Source organism: Pelophylax lessonae, assembly GCF_965119305.1.
Source record: "Pelophylax lessonae genome assembly, chromosome: 11".
In the NCBI taxonomy this organism is placed as follows: Eukaryota; Metazoa; Chordata; class Amphibia; order Anura; family Ranidae; genus Pelophylax; species Pelophylax lessonae.
The window spans coordinates 190,464,976-190,481,972 of NC_138778.1; the positions used below are offsets into that span (position 1 = coordinate 190,464,976).

General features: G+C 44.2%; 1 protein-coding gene across 1 annotated transcript in view; it reads left to right on the forward strand.

Moving 5' to 3' along the window:
- The window catches only part of HNF4A (hepatocyte nuclear factor 4 alpha), a 56,764-nt gene that overhangs the window by 36,178 nt on the left and 3,589 nt on the right, over positions 1-16,997 (forward strand). The window contains exons 6-9 of the mRNA XM_082271210.1: positions 4,450-4,537; positions 11,414-11,566; positions 13,140-13,376; positions 16,763-16,888. Of these exons, the coding sequence (XP_082127336.1) occupies positions 4,450-4,537; positions 11,414-11,566; positions 13,140-13,376; positions 16,763-16,888 (604 nt within the window). The remainder of the gene's footprint in view (positions 1-4,449; positions 4,538-11,413; positions 11,567-13,139; positions 13,377-16,762; positions 16,889-16,997) is intronic.

Sequence of the window (16,997 nt, forward strand, 5' to 3'; positions counted from 1 at the left end):
CTTATCCACCCCACCCATCTATCCTGCTATCATGGGCGTCCGCAGAACTTTTTTCAGGGGGGTGGCAACATTTTAAGGTCACCGATGCTCTGTCCTTTTTCAACAATGTCATTATACTTATTTTGAGCATTTATTTTTAAAGAGCAAACAGCAGCATTTATTTTTAAAGCATTTGTTAACCTAGAAAAAAAAATGATCCTGTTCCCTTAAATCATGTTATACAGTGCTTTGCTGTATAATTTGGCCCCTTCTATCACCTAAAATACTTAGATGATCCTGCCTGGCTATGTCCTCCCCTCTGTAAACTGACCACGGTATACCATGGCGGCTGAGCCCTGACACTGTGGTCAGTTTACGTGCCTCCATCATCCTGTGTGCCCCTGTGTCTGTGTTTTATAAAAATAAGCCATTCTTTACAAGTTTTCAGAACGCCACTCGACGCTCACGTGACCCAACACCTCTCTCCACCTCTCCCCTCCTCCCCTCCCGACTGACATCAGTGAGGAATCCTCGGCCCCAGCTGTCAGACGGGGAGAGGAGAGAGCTGACGGGTCACGTGAGCGGTGTTTGACCCTCTGAAAACTGGTAAAGAACGGCATATTTTTTTAAAACACAAACACAGACACCGGGGCACACAGGATTAATAAACAGACCAGACAGGGTGGTATAAAGTGGCTTAACAATCATTTGAAAGGGGAACTTGAGATTCCAGGGGGGGGGGGGGGCATTTGCCCCCCCCTTGCCCCTACCTGCAGACGCCCATGCCTGCTATGAATGGACATTGGAGGACTGAATCCCAAACTACACTAAAGTTTCCACCTCTGAATGTCACTACTTTCTCTGTACTCACAGATCCAGGTGGGGTAGATAACCCATTTGCGCAGTGATCAAATCTGCTGATCTACGTGGCCCATTTTTGCTTAGAACTTTGGTGAGGTCCATATATGACCATTTGGCCAAACAGGTCAAATCTGGTAAAGATTTTTCTGCCCAAAACTCAATGTTCAGAGGTTCCCACAACCAGAATCTCTAGAACTATACCATGCTGTTGAGTAATACACTCTGCTGAACTCAAGCCATAATTGAAATATCAGTATTGAGTGGTACTGATCCCGTAATCCCATTCTTCAGATACCTTTTGTGTCCTGTGATGGAATCTGTGATTGCACAAACAGATAACTAAGGTAAATTCACTACTTCAAAGAGCCCATCCACTCTGAAAACTTTCATGTATATCAGATAGTCAGTGGTGGGTGCCAATAGCTAGGGAGATTCACACGTAGTGGTGACACTAATTATTAAACGCTGTCCTTCACAGGCTCTTACATCAGCTGCCCGCTGACAGAGCCACTCGTTAACCTCTGTGTCTTCACTCACCTTTGATGTTTAACTTTGGATAGTGACAATGCTTAACTGAGTTAAAGGACCAAGTCATCCCAGCATGTAAATTGTATCTAGTCTTTTATATTTTAACTTACCCGGCTTACCTCTGAGCTGTGTTTGTTCCCGATGAGGAACTTACTTCTTATGAGCCCATTTATGCTATTGCGTTTTAATGCATGCATTGAGACACACTAAAACACATGTGCTGTTCCTTATAATATAGTGTCTGTTACTGTCTCAACGCATTTTTAAAAAAAAACAAGATATATTTTTTTTCTGTGTTTTAGTGCTTTGGGTGGTCTATAGAAGTCAATGGAGAGAAGTCAATGCATATAACATATGATTTGATGCATTGGCAACAGGTATTAAATAGGGATTGACCGATTATCAGCAAAGCCAATATATCGGGGGCCGATATGCACTTTCCCCGATATATCGGAATTGGCCCCTGAGGTTACCGATATTGCTGATATTTCGGAAAAGTGCTGTACTGGAGTGATGCCTGCAGCAACTAGAGACATCACCCCGGTACCGGCGTCCATAGCCGAGGGTCGGCTGTCTTGTAATGACAACCGATGCGGCTCAGAAGCCGCTCGGCTGTCATTACAAGGAGCGGGAGGCCCGGGCAACCACCCTGCATAAAGGAAAAGGAATTGGCAGCACTCCAGGTTGAGTCAAAATCCAGATTTATTGACTGGACATCCAAATATGACAATCATGACAAGGTAGATGCGTTTCACACACTGACTGTGTGCTTAATCATTAGTAGTAAATCTACTATCAATAAATCTGGATTTTGACTCAACCTGGAGTGCTGCCAATTCCTCTTCCTTTATCAATTTTCCACGGAGGCGAGCCGGGGCATGCACCGGTGTGAGTCATCAGGCAATTACACCACCTTGAGCAGTGAGTTCTTGTCTCTTCAACCACCCTGCATGGCCGCTGAAGAGAAGACCGATCAAAGCCGCATTCGGCTCTGATCGGGTCTCCATGTAAAAACCCGGAAGTGATGTCATGATTCGGCACCAAATTCAAAAACATTACAGCATTCAAAACAGCCAAACTTGGCGTTTTGAATGATTTTAAGTGCAGAGGAGGAGTTTGGGGTCTTTTAGATCTTAGGTATCTGTCAAAAAAAAAAAATATGTACGAAAATATTGGCCAATATTGGCCAATGCCGATAAGCGATGACCAAAATATCGGTATCGGCAATAAAAAAAAACGATATTGATCGATCACTAGTATTAACAAGTCTTGGCCAAGGGCTACCACCCCATCCACTCCAATTTCTAAATTCAAAAACACATTGAAAACACCCATCAATGTCATCAGGCAATTACACCACCTTGAGCAGTGAGTTCTTGTCTCTTCAACCACCCTGCATGGCCGCTGAAGAGAAGACCGATCAAAGCCGCATTTGGCTCTGATCGGGTCTCCATGTAAAAACCCGGAAGTGATTTCATGATTCGGCACCAAATTCAAAAACATTACAGCATTCAAAACAGCCAAACTTGGCGTTTTGAATGATTTTAAGTGCAGAGGAGGAGTTTGGGGTCTTTTAGACCTTAGGTATCTGTCAAAAAAAAAAAAATATGTACGAAAATATTGGCCAATATTGGCCAATGCCGATAAGCGATGACCAAAATATCGGTATCGGCAATAAAAAAAAACGATATTGATCGATCACTAGTATTAACAAGTCTTGGCCAAGGGCTACCACCCCATCCACTCCAATTTCTAAATTCAAAAACACATTGAAAACACCCATCAATGTGCGTCAAAACACATATTAGCACACAGAGGAAATGCACATCTTCACATGACAACGCACCTGCCTAACACTACAAAAAAAATACAGCTCTACGCACACACATAGATCCTTATAGGCTCTCAAAGATATCAGTGGAAGGTCAAAGTTGATGCAACTTTTTTTTAATAAAATACTTTTTTCATCGTTTGTTACATTTGATTGCTGCTGATCTCCTGACACTTCATGTCTACATACACTCCACCAGTGACTACATGGCATTTTGCAGAGCAGGTTTTCTGATGGTGACAACATAGTTGCCAACATTTAAAAAAATTTTCCAAGGACACTTTGCATCACAGCTATAAATTACCACACCCACTTCCCTGAAGCTCCGCCCACTTTGCATAATTATTCTCGCCAACTTATCAGATTATAAAGTCTACTCCAATATAGAGAGAATTACAGGAAATTAAAAAGGGAATTTCAAACTTAATGCCAAAATAGCAGAGTTGAAATATGTCTCCCATTCAGCTGTACTACTTCTGTGTAACATTTATGGGCAGCCCGATTTCCAGGCGCTTCCAGGGACAATATAAATTACCTGGGACAGGCTCCTATTTGCAGGGACTGTCCCTGGAAAAAAGGGACAGTTGGCAAGTATGTGACAACAGTGAACATTGCATGGATAATGTGCGCTAAAACAGCCACTTGTAATTCCCTTTAGAAGACTGTGTGACGGGGTGACCATGTGGGAGCACAATTGGTACACAGGGACTAAGAGTTGTCACCCTGTAATAGGAAGTGACTGAAGAAAAGTCTTTTTGGCAGGATCACCATGGAAAGCTGCAGACTTAAAAATGATTAAAATTAACTTTTGAAATTACAAAGCTTATGCTATGTGGCTTTTAATGATTGGGTTACATATTTTAAAAATTCTACTTAAAACTAGTGGATATCTAGTAAACAAACTATTGCCAGCAGAACTCTTAGAAGGTTTAGACGCCAATCTGTAAAGAATGCAAGGTTGGAATTTTTCAGCTGCTCCTGCACTGAAGCCTATTATATGTTAACAAGGCTATGGAGTTGATTTACTAAAACTGGAGAGTGCAAAATCTGGTGCAACTGTGCATAAAATTCAATCATCTTCTAACTTCAGCTTGTTTAATTAAGCTTTGACAAAAAAAAAACTGGAAGCTAATTTGTTTCTATCCAGATTTTGCATTCTCCAGTCTTAGTAAATTAACCCCTATAAGTGTTCAATCACCTCATAAGATGACTCAAAGGATCATCCTACTTCACATCTTTTTTTTCCCTAGGTGGCGCTGTTACGTGCACATGCTGGAGAGCACTTACTACTGGGGGTTGCCAAGAGGTCAATGATCTACAAAGACATTTTACTCCTAGGTGAGCAACAAAGAAGCACTCTAATTCTGTTTGAAGTGTCTGCAACTTTAAGTCGCACATATATGAATGGTTCTCATTGGAAAACATGGAGAATGACTTGTCATGTGACTTTGATGTCCAAAGTTGCATGACAAGTCGCCCAAGTGTGAATGGAGCCTAAAGCATAAAACAGATTGCATTTTCATTAATTTGCTCCATCTCCTAATTTGTACAATTATATTTTCTAAGAAGAATTTTATCACATAGATGAGATTCATTTTTTGCACCCATGTTGAGATATTTTATATGTAAAAAAATCAGTTGATGATTCTGCATGACTTTTTACTTTGCTACTTTCTGTGCGGAGAATAGAGAACGGGGAAATTCCAAACAGGAGAACATGTTACATGAAGAATTGAGGCGTCCAGTACTGGGGAAATAGTCCACATAAATAATGACCCAAATTATTAAGCGATAAATATAATAAACACACTTTAACCACTTGCGGCAGGCTGGCTCGGCTGCGCAAACTGCCGTACCTGTGCGCCGGAGTGCACCAGAGTTTTTCTGGGGGCGAGTTCACGCCGCCGGAGGCGCGCGCCCGCCCCCATTAGGAGGCGGGGAAGCCAGTCCACAGGGCTGGCAGCCACGATTGCGATCTTTATCTCTCTCCCCTCTTCGTCCATACTTCTGTCCAGGACTGGCCTTCCATACGTGTGTCCGGTTCTGGAGACCTCACTTACAGAAAGATATTGATAAAACACGAGTCTAGAGACGGGTAACACAAATGGTGAAAGGTGAGAGGGATAATAAAAACATATCAACAGCGATTTCAGGAACTTAATATGTACAGCCAGGAGGAAAGAAGGAAAAGAGGAGACATGATTAAAACCTTTAAATACATTAAGTGGGTGAATAAGGTTCAGGATGACAGTTTTTTCAATAGGAAACCAAAATCAAGAACAGGGAGACATGACCTCAAACTACCTGGAGGAAAGTTAAAAAAAAAATCTTAGAAAGTTTTATTTTACTGAACGGGTAGTTGATGCTTGGAATAAACTTCCAGCAGAGGTAGTGAGACAGTCATCAGTAAATGGCTTCAAACATGCTTGGGATAAACACAGATCTATAGTCAGACAATAAAATTAACAAAAAAAGAAAAATAAAAAAAACATTGGCAGACTCTATGGACTACTGTCTTTTTCTGCCGTCACTTTTCTATGATTCTTATCTCTCTTTTCTTCTCTTCCTCCCTTCTTTCTTCACTCCCTCTTCTATCCTTTGTTTTTTCATCTCTCTCCCCCTTCCTCCTCTCTTCTCCTCCTTCTCTCTCTCCTTTTTCCTCTCTTCTTCTTTCACTCTCTCTCCCCCTCCTATCATTCGCCCCCTTCATTTCTCACATCCTTATTCCTCTCTTCTCTTCTCCTCTCTCTTTCTCTCTTTCCTTTTTCCTCTCTTCTTCTTTTGCTCTCCCCCCCCCCCTCCCTCCTCTCTTCTCCTCTCTCTCTCTCCTTTTTCCTCTCTTCTTCTTTCTTCACTTCCCCTTCTATCATTCACCCCTTCATCTCTCTCCTCCTTCCTCCTCTATTCTCCACCCGCTCTCACCTTTTTCCTCTCTTCTCCTCACTCCCTCTCCTTTTTCCTCTCTTCTCCTCACTCCCTCTCCTTTTTCCTCTCTTCTTCTTTAGCTCTCTCCCCCTTCCTCCCCTCTCTCCCTCTCCTTTTTCCTTTCTTCTTCTTTCACTCTTTTCCCCTTCCTCCTCCTCTCTTCTCCTCTCTCTCTCCTCTCTTTTCTTATTTCGCTATCTCCCCCTTTCTCCTCTCTTCTCTCTCACTCTCCTTTTTCCTCTCTTCTTCTCTTGCTCTCTCCCCCTTCCTCCTCTCTTCTCCTCTCTCTCACTCTCCTTTTTCCTCTCTTCTTCTTTCACTCTCTCCTCTTTCCTCCTCTCTTCTCCTCTTCCTCCATTTCCTTTCCCCTTCTATCATTCACCCCTTCATCTCTCTCCTCCTTCCTCCTCTATTCTCCACCCTCTCTCTCCTTTTTCCTCTATTCTTCTTTCTTCTCTCCTCCTTCTATCATTCGCCCCCTTCATCTTTCTCCCCCTTCCTCTTCTCTTCTCCTTTCTCTCTCTCTCTCTCTCTCCTCTTTCCTCTCTTCTTCTTTCACTATCTCCCTCTTCCTCCTCTCTTCTCCTCTGTCCCTCTCCTCTCTCTTCTTCTCTCGCTCTCTCCCCCTTCCTCCTCTCTTCTCCTCTCTCTCACTCTCCTTTTTCCCCTCTTCTTCTCTCGCTCTCTCCCCCTTCCTCCTCTCTTCTCCTCTCTCTCCCTCTCCTTTTTACTTTCTTCTTCTCTCGCTCTCTCCCCTTTGCTCCTCTCTTCTCCTCTCTCTCCCTCTCCTGTTTCCTCTCTTCTTCTCTCGCTCTCTCCCCCTTCCTCCTCTCTTCTCCTCTCTCTCCCTCTCCTGTTTCCTCTCTTCTTCTCTCGCTCTCTCCCCCTTCCTCCTCTCTTCTCCTCTCTCTCCCTCTCCTTTTTCCCCTCTTCTTCTCTCGCTCTCTCCCCCTTCCTCCTCTCTTCTCCTCTCTCTCCCTCTCCTTTTTACTTTCTTCTTCTCTCGCTCTCTCCCCCTTCCTCCTCTCTTCTCCTCTCTCTCCCTCTCCTTTTTACTTTCTTCTTCTCTCGCTCTCTCCCCCTTCCTCCTCTCTTCTCCTCTCTCTCACTCTCCTTTTTACTTTCTTCTTCTCTCGCTCTCTCCCGCTTCTTCCTCTCTTCTCCTCTCTCTCCCTTTCATTTTTCCTCTTCGTCTTTCTTCACTCCCCCTTCTATCATTCCCCCCTTTTTAGGGGTAAAAGAGAACAGGGGATGAGTTCAGGAATATATCTCTCGTTTTTTTTTTCCTGCCCCCCTCTGTCTATCCCCCTCCCCCATCGCTCTCTCTCTCCCCATCATAGATAGAATCATTCCATGGGTATCAAGTCACCAGTCTCCAGGTTACTGTTTTGTTACAAATACCAGTCACCTGACATCATGTTTATGGCCCGTTGTTAAGATAATGTGTGATATCTTTATATGTTAAACATTAGTGACCCTGTCCGATAAGCATCCGCATTGAAGAGAGACAGACAGAGAGAGCACTTAGGCACACCTGCAAACAACCCCCTGTGTAATTTGGGATTGCTGTGAAGGATAGGAGTTGGGGGAAGGGGGGGGTGCATTAAACACAGTTTTGCACCTTAAAACAAAAAAAAGCTTTTTTTCTGTTTTTGGACACAGCACAGGAGGGATTGAGGCCTCTGTCAGGTTTTTATTGCTGTTCCTGAACCCATTGAGAATAATTTCCTTCACTTCCTGTGTGGTCACCGAGAGAGCAAACCAACCAAATCTTTTCAACTGGGTCACAGAAAGTGATATTTTTTTTTTAATTAACAGAGTGGAGATAAGTGGGAACCTGTATTATATCTATGTGACCGCAGAAACTTGTAATACTTACCTCCAGAGACATAACTATAGCTATGGCAACCAAGGCATCTGCTATCGGGCCTAGTAGTTGGAGGGGCTCCAATGGGGAGGTTGTTGAGTGTGCCTGTGCAGAAAATACAGAATCAGTACTGTATCATTAACTCCAACCCTGAGCTGTCCCTTGTCACAGATCTCCTCTGCTCCACCATTTATGAGTAGATTTATTGTTTTCAGAGCTTCTGGTCATCCTGACCATCACCATTATAATAATCAGATATGTGCAAGTGGTTTCGGTCTGAATGTAAATTTGGACATATTTTTGGTTATTCGGAGATTCAGATGTATCCCAATCTCCGAATAAAATAGCAACGAATTCCGTTGAAATTAATTTAATTTCGTTTCGTATATTCGTTTTCTAATGGATAAATGTTTTTCAAATTTTCAGAATGGCTCAAATTCAGATTGGTCGAAAAATGATTGACCAATTTGAATGCTGTTTGAAGAATAGCTGGTTGTTAAGGAGCAGGCCAGGAAGCCGGCCGCCGCATCCTTAACAACCGATGACTCATCAGCTGTCAGCAGGTTTCCCCGCCGAGAGCTGAAATGTAAACAAAAGAATGCAGGTGATAGAAAATTCAGTGGAGCCCCCCCAATCCATACCAGGCTCTTTTGCAAGCATGCAGCCCGACAGGCCAGGAAAGCGAGCGCCCCCTCCATCCTAAACCATACCAGGCCTCATGCCCTCAACATGGGGGGAGTGCTTTGGCCCAAAGCCCCTTGCCCGCCTGTTAATGGGGACAATGGCCTCTTTCCCACAACCCTGGGCTGTGGATGTGGTAGTCTGTGGGCAGGAGGGACTTATCAGAATCTGGCCAGATCCTGCCCCCCCCTCCCCCATGTGAATAAGTATGGGGTACATAGTACCCTTACCCATTCACCAAAAAAGTGAATAGAGTTTTTTTGACAAATCCTTATTAAAAAATAAAAAAACAATGTCCCTCGATGTAGATCCATCGTCAATCATGCTGCCCGCTGGACCTAAATATTTCCTGAATAGCCAAGGGCAGAGACATTCGATGATGTCAGCGGGTGACCCGGCCACCTTGTGATGTCATCGACCCAGCATGCCCCTCTGCCCCAAAGCACCCCCCAATGTTGAGGGCATGTGACCTGGTATAGTTCAGGAGGGGGGGGGGGCGCTTGTCCCACCTTTTTTCCTGGCCTGCCGAGCTTCTTGCTCAGATAAGGGTCTGGTATGGATTTTGGGAATTTCTTCTGCCGGTATTCTTTTATTTACATTTCAGCTCTCAGTGGGGAATCCCGCTGACAGCTAATGAGTCATCGGTTGTGAAGGACACATCGGCTGGCTTCCCATCCCGCTTCTTAACAACCAGCTATTCGTAACGCAGAAATCGAATCAGTCGATCGTTTTTCAACCGATAACAATTTGAATTGTTTCTAAAATTTTAGAAAATTAATAAAGGAGACTAAATGAAACAAAACTAAATAAAATGGATCAAATTATGAAACGAACCAACGAAATTAGTAACAAAATGAATCTACTCAAAACAAAACAAATTTTTCTGTTCTGCACATGTCTAATTTGAATCCTCTATCTCTAACACTGTCTTCCTAAAGCTATAAACTAATAGGTCGCATTTTAAAGAAGTTTATTTTAATGTTAAAAAAAAATTGTGCATTAAAGCACTTATTTTGGTATTATTATTTACTGACCTGCAAACCACAATGTTCAGCACTTGCTGGCTAGGGTGGTGGAAGGGCATAAAATTTGCATCACAGCCCCAAGATCCCCAAAAAGTTCAGTGGATGCTGAAAAATGCTGGTGAGCTACTTAGTAAAATGTAAAGTTTGTTCCGTGCACTGATGCTCTTCACAGCCAACATTTATCCACCACACTGGTCCCTAGTGTATAGTACTGACTATGCTGACAGCTCTTTGAATTACCGGTACACTATAGTCTCAATTGACACAAATGTCACAGAGGGAGGTCACTAGGATCCCCAACAAAATTTTCGTATGGGGCCCATGAATAGTTGTTATGCTCTTGCTTACTTAGCAGCAGCTCCAGGCTCCCTCCAGCTGCCATAAACCCAACACGGCTTCCATGGTCTGTCAAAGAGCGGGATCTGTGATCAGACAGAGCTACTCATTGGCTGGTTATGCCCAGAGATGTATAGTAACTAAGTAGAACTACTTCACTACTGTACTTAAGTACCGAAAGGCAGTATCTGTACTTTCCTAGAGTAGAATTTTTTTCTCCTACTTCCACTTTTACTTCACTACATTTTTTCGATGATTTCAATACTTCTACTCCGATATGTTTTTTTTTGTGCTGCATAGTTACTCGTTACTATTATAAAAATTACCACTGCAAGAACAGTAGATGGCAGGTTTCATGAAGCTCAAAAAAATATGTATAATGTCATGTGTACTTTTGACTTTTTTCTTTAATAACTTTAACTTTAACTTTAATAAACTTTTGACTTCTTTCTTTAATAACTACATAACACAGTACTTGTACTTTTACTTTCAGTACTTGAGTAGCAATTTTTTTTTTTCAAAATTACTGGTACTTTTACTTTCAGTACTTGAGTAGCAAAATTTAAAAAAAAACTACTTGCAATACTTAAGTACAAAAAATGTTGAATACTTTAGTACTTCTACTCAAGTCACTTTTTGATCGAGCACTTCCACTTCTGCTCAAGTCACTTTTTGATCGAGCACTTGTACTTTTACTCAAGTATGGGTTTCGAGTACTTTATACAACTCTGGTTATGCCTGAGCGCCATTCCATACCTCCCAATTTTTTGAGATGGGAATGAGGGACACCTATTAGAAAAAGTATGTAGGCATAGGACACACCCCCTGCCACGCCCCCTTAAAGAAGAATTATTAAAAAAAAAAAAGATTAGATAAGCCCAAGAGTGCTTTTTCTTTTTTTTTTCTTTTTTTACCTGTACTATCCCTGCTGGCTTTTGTAATGTACAGATGCAGCAATTTAGAAATTGGATGAAAGGTTTAGCACTGGGAGCCACTTTTTTTGAAAGACAAATAGTGAATTTAATATACAACTATACAGATCAGACCAAAATGAGGGAAAAATTAAGAGGAAAGAGGGACGGGGGGCCTTTGTTCCAAATCAGTGATAGTCCCTCGAAATCAGGGACAGTTGGGAGTTATGCCATTGGACTACCAGGCCACCAGCATTTTCATAAGGAGCATTTAGGAATGGCATCCTTCACATTTTTTTTTTTTTTATATAGTCTCTAGGTCACAATCAGTTATCAAGTGGTCACTGTTGGAATGTTTCATGTAAAATTTTGGGAAAGTTGAGAGAGTGTCAACTAAAAGATGCCTAGTGTCAATTTATTGCTCTGGCCTACCTCTAAGGAGCCTAAAGGAAATGTATTTTTTCTTTAGGAAATGACCGAGTGATACCAAGGAACTGTCCGGAACTTGAAGTGGGGCGAGTGGCGGTGAGAATCCTGGATGAACTGGTGTTTCCATTCCAGGAGCTGCAGATTGATGATAACGAATACGCCTGTTTAAAAGCAATCATCTTCTTTGATCCTGGTACGTATCGAGAAAATTGCATTTATTATTATGAACACCCTGTTTGTTCACGTAACCCAAAGGAGTGGGTCTTATTCCAAGTGGATGAGGCCCTCCAAATGTTATCAGCCACCGCTATGAGATGAACAGATGTGAACACTTTTAGAGAATTTTATGGAACAATCCAGACCCCCCTGCTCTGTCTTATGTTCCCTTTGAGAATCAAACATAGAGCCAACGGCACCAATACTATGGCTCCTGTCTTCCAGCATGATACATCTGTTTTCTGTGCTGGTAGTTGGGAACCAATGTGTCTAGGAGCTGTCCGGTGGCAGCTGGTGCTCCATGGGCTGGGGGGGGCGTCAGACGGACCACACCATACCCCCCCTTCCGGACCACACCAGCCCGCACACCATACTCCCCCCCCCCCCCCCCCCAGTCACCAGCTCACTCACCCTCTTACCGTACACATGTGGAGGGCAGTCAGCAGGGGTGCCGGCGGCGGCTGCAGTCTCCTGTGTCTCCTCCCTCCTTCTCCTCGGCCAATGGTATAGCTTCTCCTTTCGGTCAATCGGGAAAGGGTCTCAGGACCCACTTCCTGATTGGCCAGGAGGAGAATCTGTGTGACAATAGCGAATATTAATTTCCTATTGTCACACAACTGGGTGGGCTCAGAGTGCAGTGCTTTGTGCCCCGACCCCACCCTTTTTTGAAGCCTATTAGAGCCTCTGGCTCTAATCACGTGCTTCAAAAAAGAAAAACCCCATTGAAATCCATGCGTCCGGCATCCTGCATGTAGATTAGGGGGCTGGACTCATGGATAAGGGGGTTGGCGCCCCTGCGCCCCCCAATGGATGGGCCTCCCCTGGAGCTGGCCAATGTGTTACCCCAGAAAAAAACTACAACCCACCACTTGTCATAAAATATATCAACAGTCAAAATTATTTTTTTTGTTGAGTTTTTAATAAAATTCATTTTTTTTTGCTGCCATTGTGGTAATGTCTTCATTTCCTTTCCTAGAGACACAATATGAAGAGAGGCGGGTAGTCTCTTAAAAATCTCCTCTTACATACCTATCATTGAAACAGGTATTCACTTGGGGAATTTTCCCCCACCTCCTGTTCTAGTGATAACTGTAACATTTTTACAGTTTTTATCACTGTTTCTCCCAGGGGCAATGGTGACTAGGAATAATGGAGAGGGAGAATGTTCCCATTGGGGACACAACAATAACAGGTCTAATGTTTTCCTATCCTGCCTAAAACTAGAGAAATTATTGCCCTAATTCTTAATCATTCTCTGAAATGAATATTTAAAACACGTAGCCCAACTCTGACATCTAATAGCACCAGGATCTCTGGCCCAAAAGAGGCCACCACACTTTGCGTGTCTTCTCCCTGGGAAAACTTATATTGGCAGGACTGGAGCCAGGAGGAGATCACAAAATCTTCAGCAATCTGGTTTGGAGTCAAACCTGGCCCTTTCTATAGAAGAGCATGGTGTTGATGAAATTCTGGTGCAAATAAGAAATGTTTACGAATTATATAATATTAATAAAAAATAATGTATATATATTTTTTTACCTGTTGTCAAGATGCCAAAGGATTGAGTGATCCTACGAAAATCAAGAGAATGCGATATCAGGTTCAAGTGAGTTTGGAGGATTATATCAATGACCGACAGTATGACTCTCGAGGAAGGTTCGGAGAGCTGCTCCTCCTCCTGCCCACTCTTCAGAGCATCACCTGGCAGATGATCGAGCAAATCCAGTTCGTCAAACTGTTTGGAATGGCGAAGATTGACAACTTGCTGCAGGAGATGTTGCTGGGAGGTCAGTATAGCGCCTAAATATCCATCAACCATTTTTGCATGCTGTTCCACAAGAAAATATTAACACGGATGTAAACCCTAAAAATGTATGTATTTTATTTGTTTCCTTTTGGTCTGTTAAATATACCACTGGAAACGTATTGTTATATCTGATAAGTTAAAAAGCCTGTTGAGCCTGCCACAAATTCAGTGAGCTCCTAACTTCCTGTGCTATCTGCTTCTACTGCACTACAAAATAGTTATATTGCTTCCAGGTCTGCCTGTGAACTACAGAACACCTCTTCCAATGTTATGGGGGTGGAGAGGTGTTTAGCAGTCCTGTTCTTGGATGACTATGCTGCTTCTCCATAGATATAGCACAGTGTTTCTCAACCTTTTTTCAGTCAAGGTACCCTTTAAAATTATGGACAATCTCGAGGCGCCCTCCAAAATTATGGATAGTCTTAAGGCGCCCCATTCTAAAATGTAAAAACTATTCTGATAGTTTTACATAATGCAGCAACATCAATAAATGTAGGACACCCAACTTTAAAGGTGATTTATTCTTCCAAAGCAAATATACTTTTGCAAACTGGTACTGACTAGTATTCCAGTCAGTGGCGGCTGGTGCTCAAAATTTTTGGGGGGGCGCAAACAGAAAAATGTAATAGGCATTGCTTTGCGGCAAAAAACGCTGTAAAAAATTGCGTGACTTTGAGGTCACAAAAGTGTGAAAGGGGCCTTCAGTAATTAAAGAGGTTGTAAACCCACATATTTTTTTTTTTCTTCACCCTGAAAGAGAAACACATAATGAGCTAGTATGCATCGCATACTAGCTCATTATGAAATACTTACCTTAGAACGAGCCCCCGCCGTGCCGCCCGCTCCCCTGTATGACGGGCGACATGTCCAGTCGCCCGTCTTCCGGGATCGCGGCATCCGACCATCTGATTGGCCGGAGCCGCTGTGACGTCACTCCCGCGCACGCGCGCGGGAGCTGACGGTCACGGCATGGGACTCTGAAGAAACGGCAAGAGCGGCCGTTCCTTCAGAGCGCATGCACCAGTGACGTCACTGGCTGCACGTAAGGTAAATATCTCCTAAACGGTACATGTTTAGGAGATATTTACAGTACCTATAGGTAAGCCTTATCATAGGCTTACCTATATGTACAACTTGCAGAGGAGGGTTTACTTCCTCTTTAAGGTATAGTGTTCCCCCTTTCAATGCAGAGAGACCAGCGTGCCCCCTTTCAATGCAGAGAGACCAGCGTGCCCCCTTTCAATGCACAGTGACCAGCGTGCCCCCTTTCAATGCACAGTGACCAGCGTGCCCCCTTTCAATGCACAGTGACCAGCGTGCCCCCTTTCAATGCAGTGACCAGTGTACATGCCCCCTTTAATGCAGTGACCAGCGTACATGCCCCCTTCAATGCAGTGACCAGCGTACATGCCCCCTTCAATGCAGAGATCAGCGTACATGCCCCCAATGCAGAGACCAGCATACATTCCCCCTTCAATGCAGTGACCAGCATACCATTCCCCCAATGCAGAGATCAGCGTACATGCCCTCAATGCAGTGACCAGCATACATGCCCCCAATGCAGAGATCAGCGTACATGCCTCCAATGCAGTCACCAGAATACCATTCCCCCAATGCAGAGATCAGCGTACATGCCCCCAATGCAGTCACCAGCATACATGCCCCCAATGCAGTGACCAGCATACATGCCCCCAATGCAGAGATCAGCGTGCGTGCCCCCTTCAATGCAGTGACCAGCATACATGCCCCCAATGCAGTGACCAGCATACATGCCCCCAATGCAGAGATCAGCATGCGTGCCCCCTTCAATGCAGTGACCAGCATACATGCCCCCAATGCAGAGACCAGCATACATGCCCCCTTCAATGCAGTGACCAGCATACCTTTCCCCCAATGCAGTGACCAGCATACATGCCCCCAATGCAGTGACCAGCATACATGCCCCCAATTCAGAGATCAGCGTGCGTGCCCCCAATGTAGTGACCAGCATACATGCCCCCAATGCAGTGACCAGCATACATGCCCCCAATGCAGAGATCAGCGTGTGTGCCCCCAATGTAGTGACCAGCATACATGCCCCCAATGCAGAGATCAGCGTGCGTGCCCCCAATGTAGTGACCAGCATACATTCCCCCAATGCAGAGATCAGCGTGCGTGCCCCCTTACTTACCTGGAGCAGCAGCGGCGGCGGGCGGCTTCTCCTCAGTCCCGGTGACCGGCGGTGCGTCTCCTCCAGTCCTTCCGCTCCCGCCTCCTCCTCTGCCAATGTCATGGGGTTTGCCTTGCGGTCAATCAGGAAGCGCGTATCGGACGCGCTTCCTGATTGGCCAGGAGGAGGATCGGTGTGACAATAGCGAATATTCATTCGCTATTGTCACACAATGGGTGGGCTCGGGACGCACTGCTCTGCGCCTCGGGTCCACCCTTTGCATCGCCCTATTAGAGCCTCTGGCTCTAATCAGGTGATGCCAAAAAAAATCCCCATTGAACTCCATTCGTCTGGCGCCCCTGCATGCAGATTAGGGGGGCCGGACGCATGGATGGGGGGGCGGCGTCCCTGCGCCCTAAGTACACCGGCCGCCACTGATTCCAGTGTTTCTCTTCTCCCTCAGTTTTTCTCCATCACTTAGCTAATGAGACCCCAAAGCTGATGGAGAGAGGCAAGGGTGGGTCAAACAAGGAGGATGTAGGAATTGGACATCCTCCTTATCAACTAATGATGTCATTGGTCGTTAGGAGGTTGGCAGCTAGAAGGTTGTGGCTTTGTGTAACTAAAAGGCAGGCTTTATCCACCCACCAGCTTGTATATAATTTTGGGGCAATTTTTTTAGGCATTCTGCCAAGGCACCCCTGAAGCAGAGGCCTTCCTGGTTGAAAAAGGCTAATATAGCACACTGAGGAACTGTAACCACCCAGGTCCAGGAAGTGTGTTATCGGCAGTATCATGAGTTGAAAATAAAATAAAATTGCAAAAAGAGAATGCACCCACCATGTTTACGAACCTGTAAGCTTCAATATATTACATTTTGCTCTTAGGGTTTCAGTACACTTTAAAGAAGTTTTTATAAAGGTGCAGAGCTGTTATCCTAACCATAACTCCATTACCTAGTAGGTCATTGATCAGGTCCTTTATACTTCTTCTAGGTCGGTAGCTCTCCAGGTAGTGAAGCCAGGATGATACACACAAAGTGTGTTCCTTTAACAACCTAGTTATCAACTGCAACCCCCATTTTTCGTGTCCTTCTACTGTACAGGGGTTATTCAGCTGCCATCTTTATATCTCTAGCCTACATGACTCTGCTGTATGTGTACCATACTACACCCAGCACTGACATCCATTACCATCTCTATGTTCCTCTGTCACAGGATCAACAAATGACGCCCCCCATTCTCATCATTCTCTTCACCCCCACCTGGTCCAGGAACATTTGGCAACCAACGTCATAGTGGCCAACAACACGATACCATCTCAGCTACACAATGGACAGATGTGTAAGTAGGCAATACTTCCCTCTTTACAGCCTAGTAGGATTAAAGTGTACCCCAAGCTCAGAGGTGGGCTTTTTTATTCTGAGCGCTATTTAATACGTTTTCAGTATTC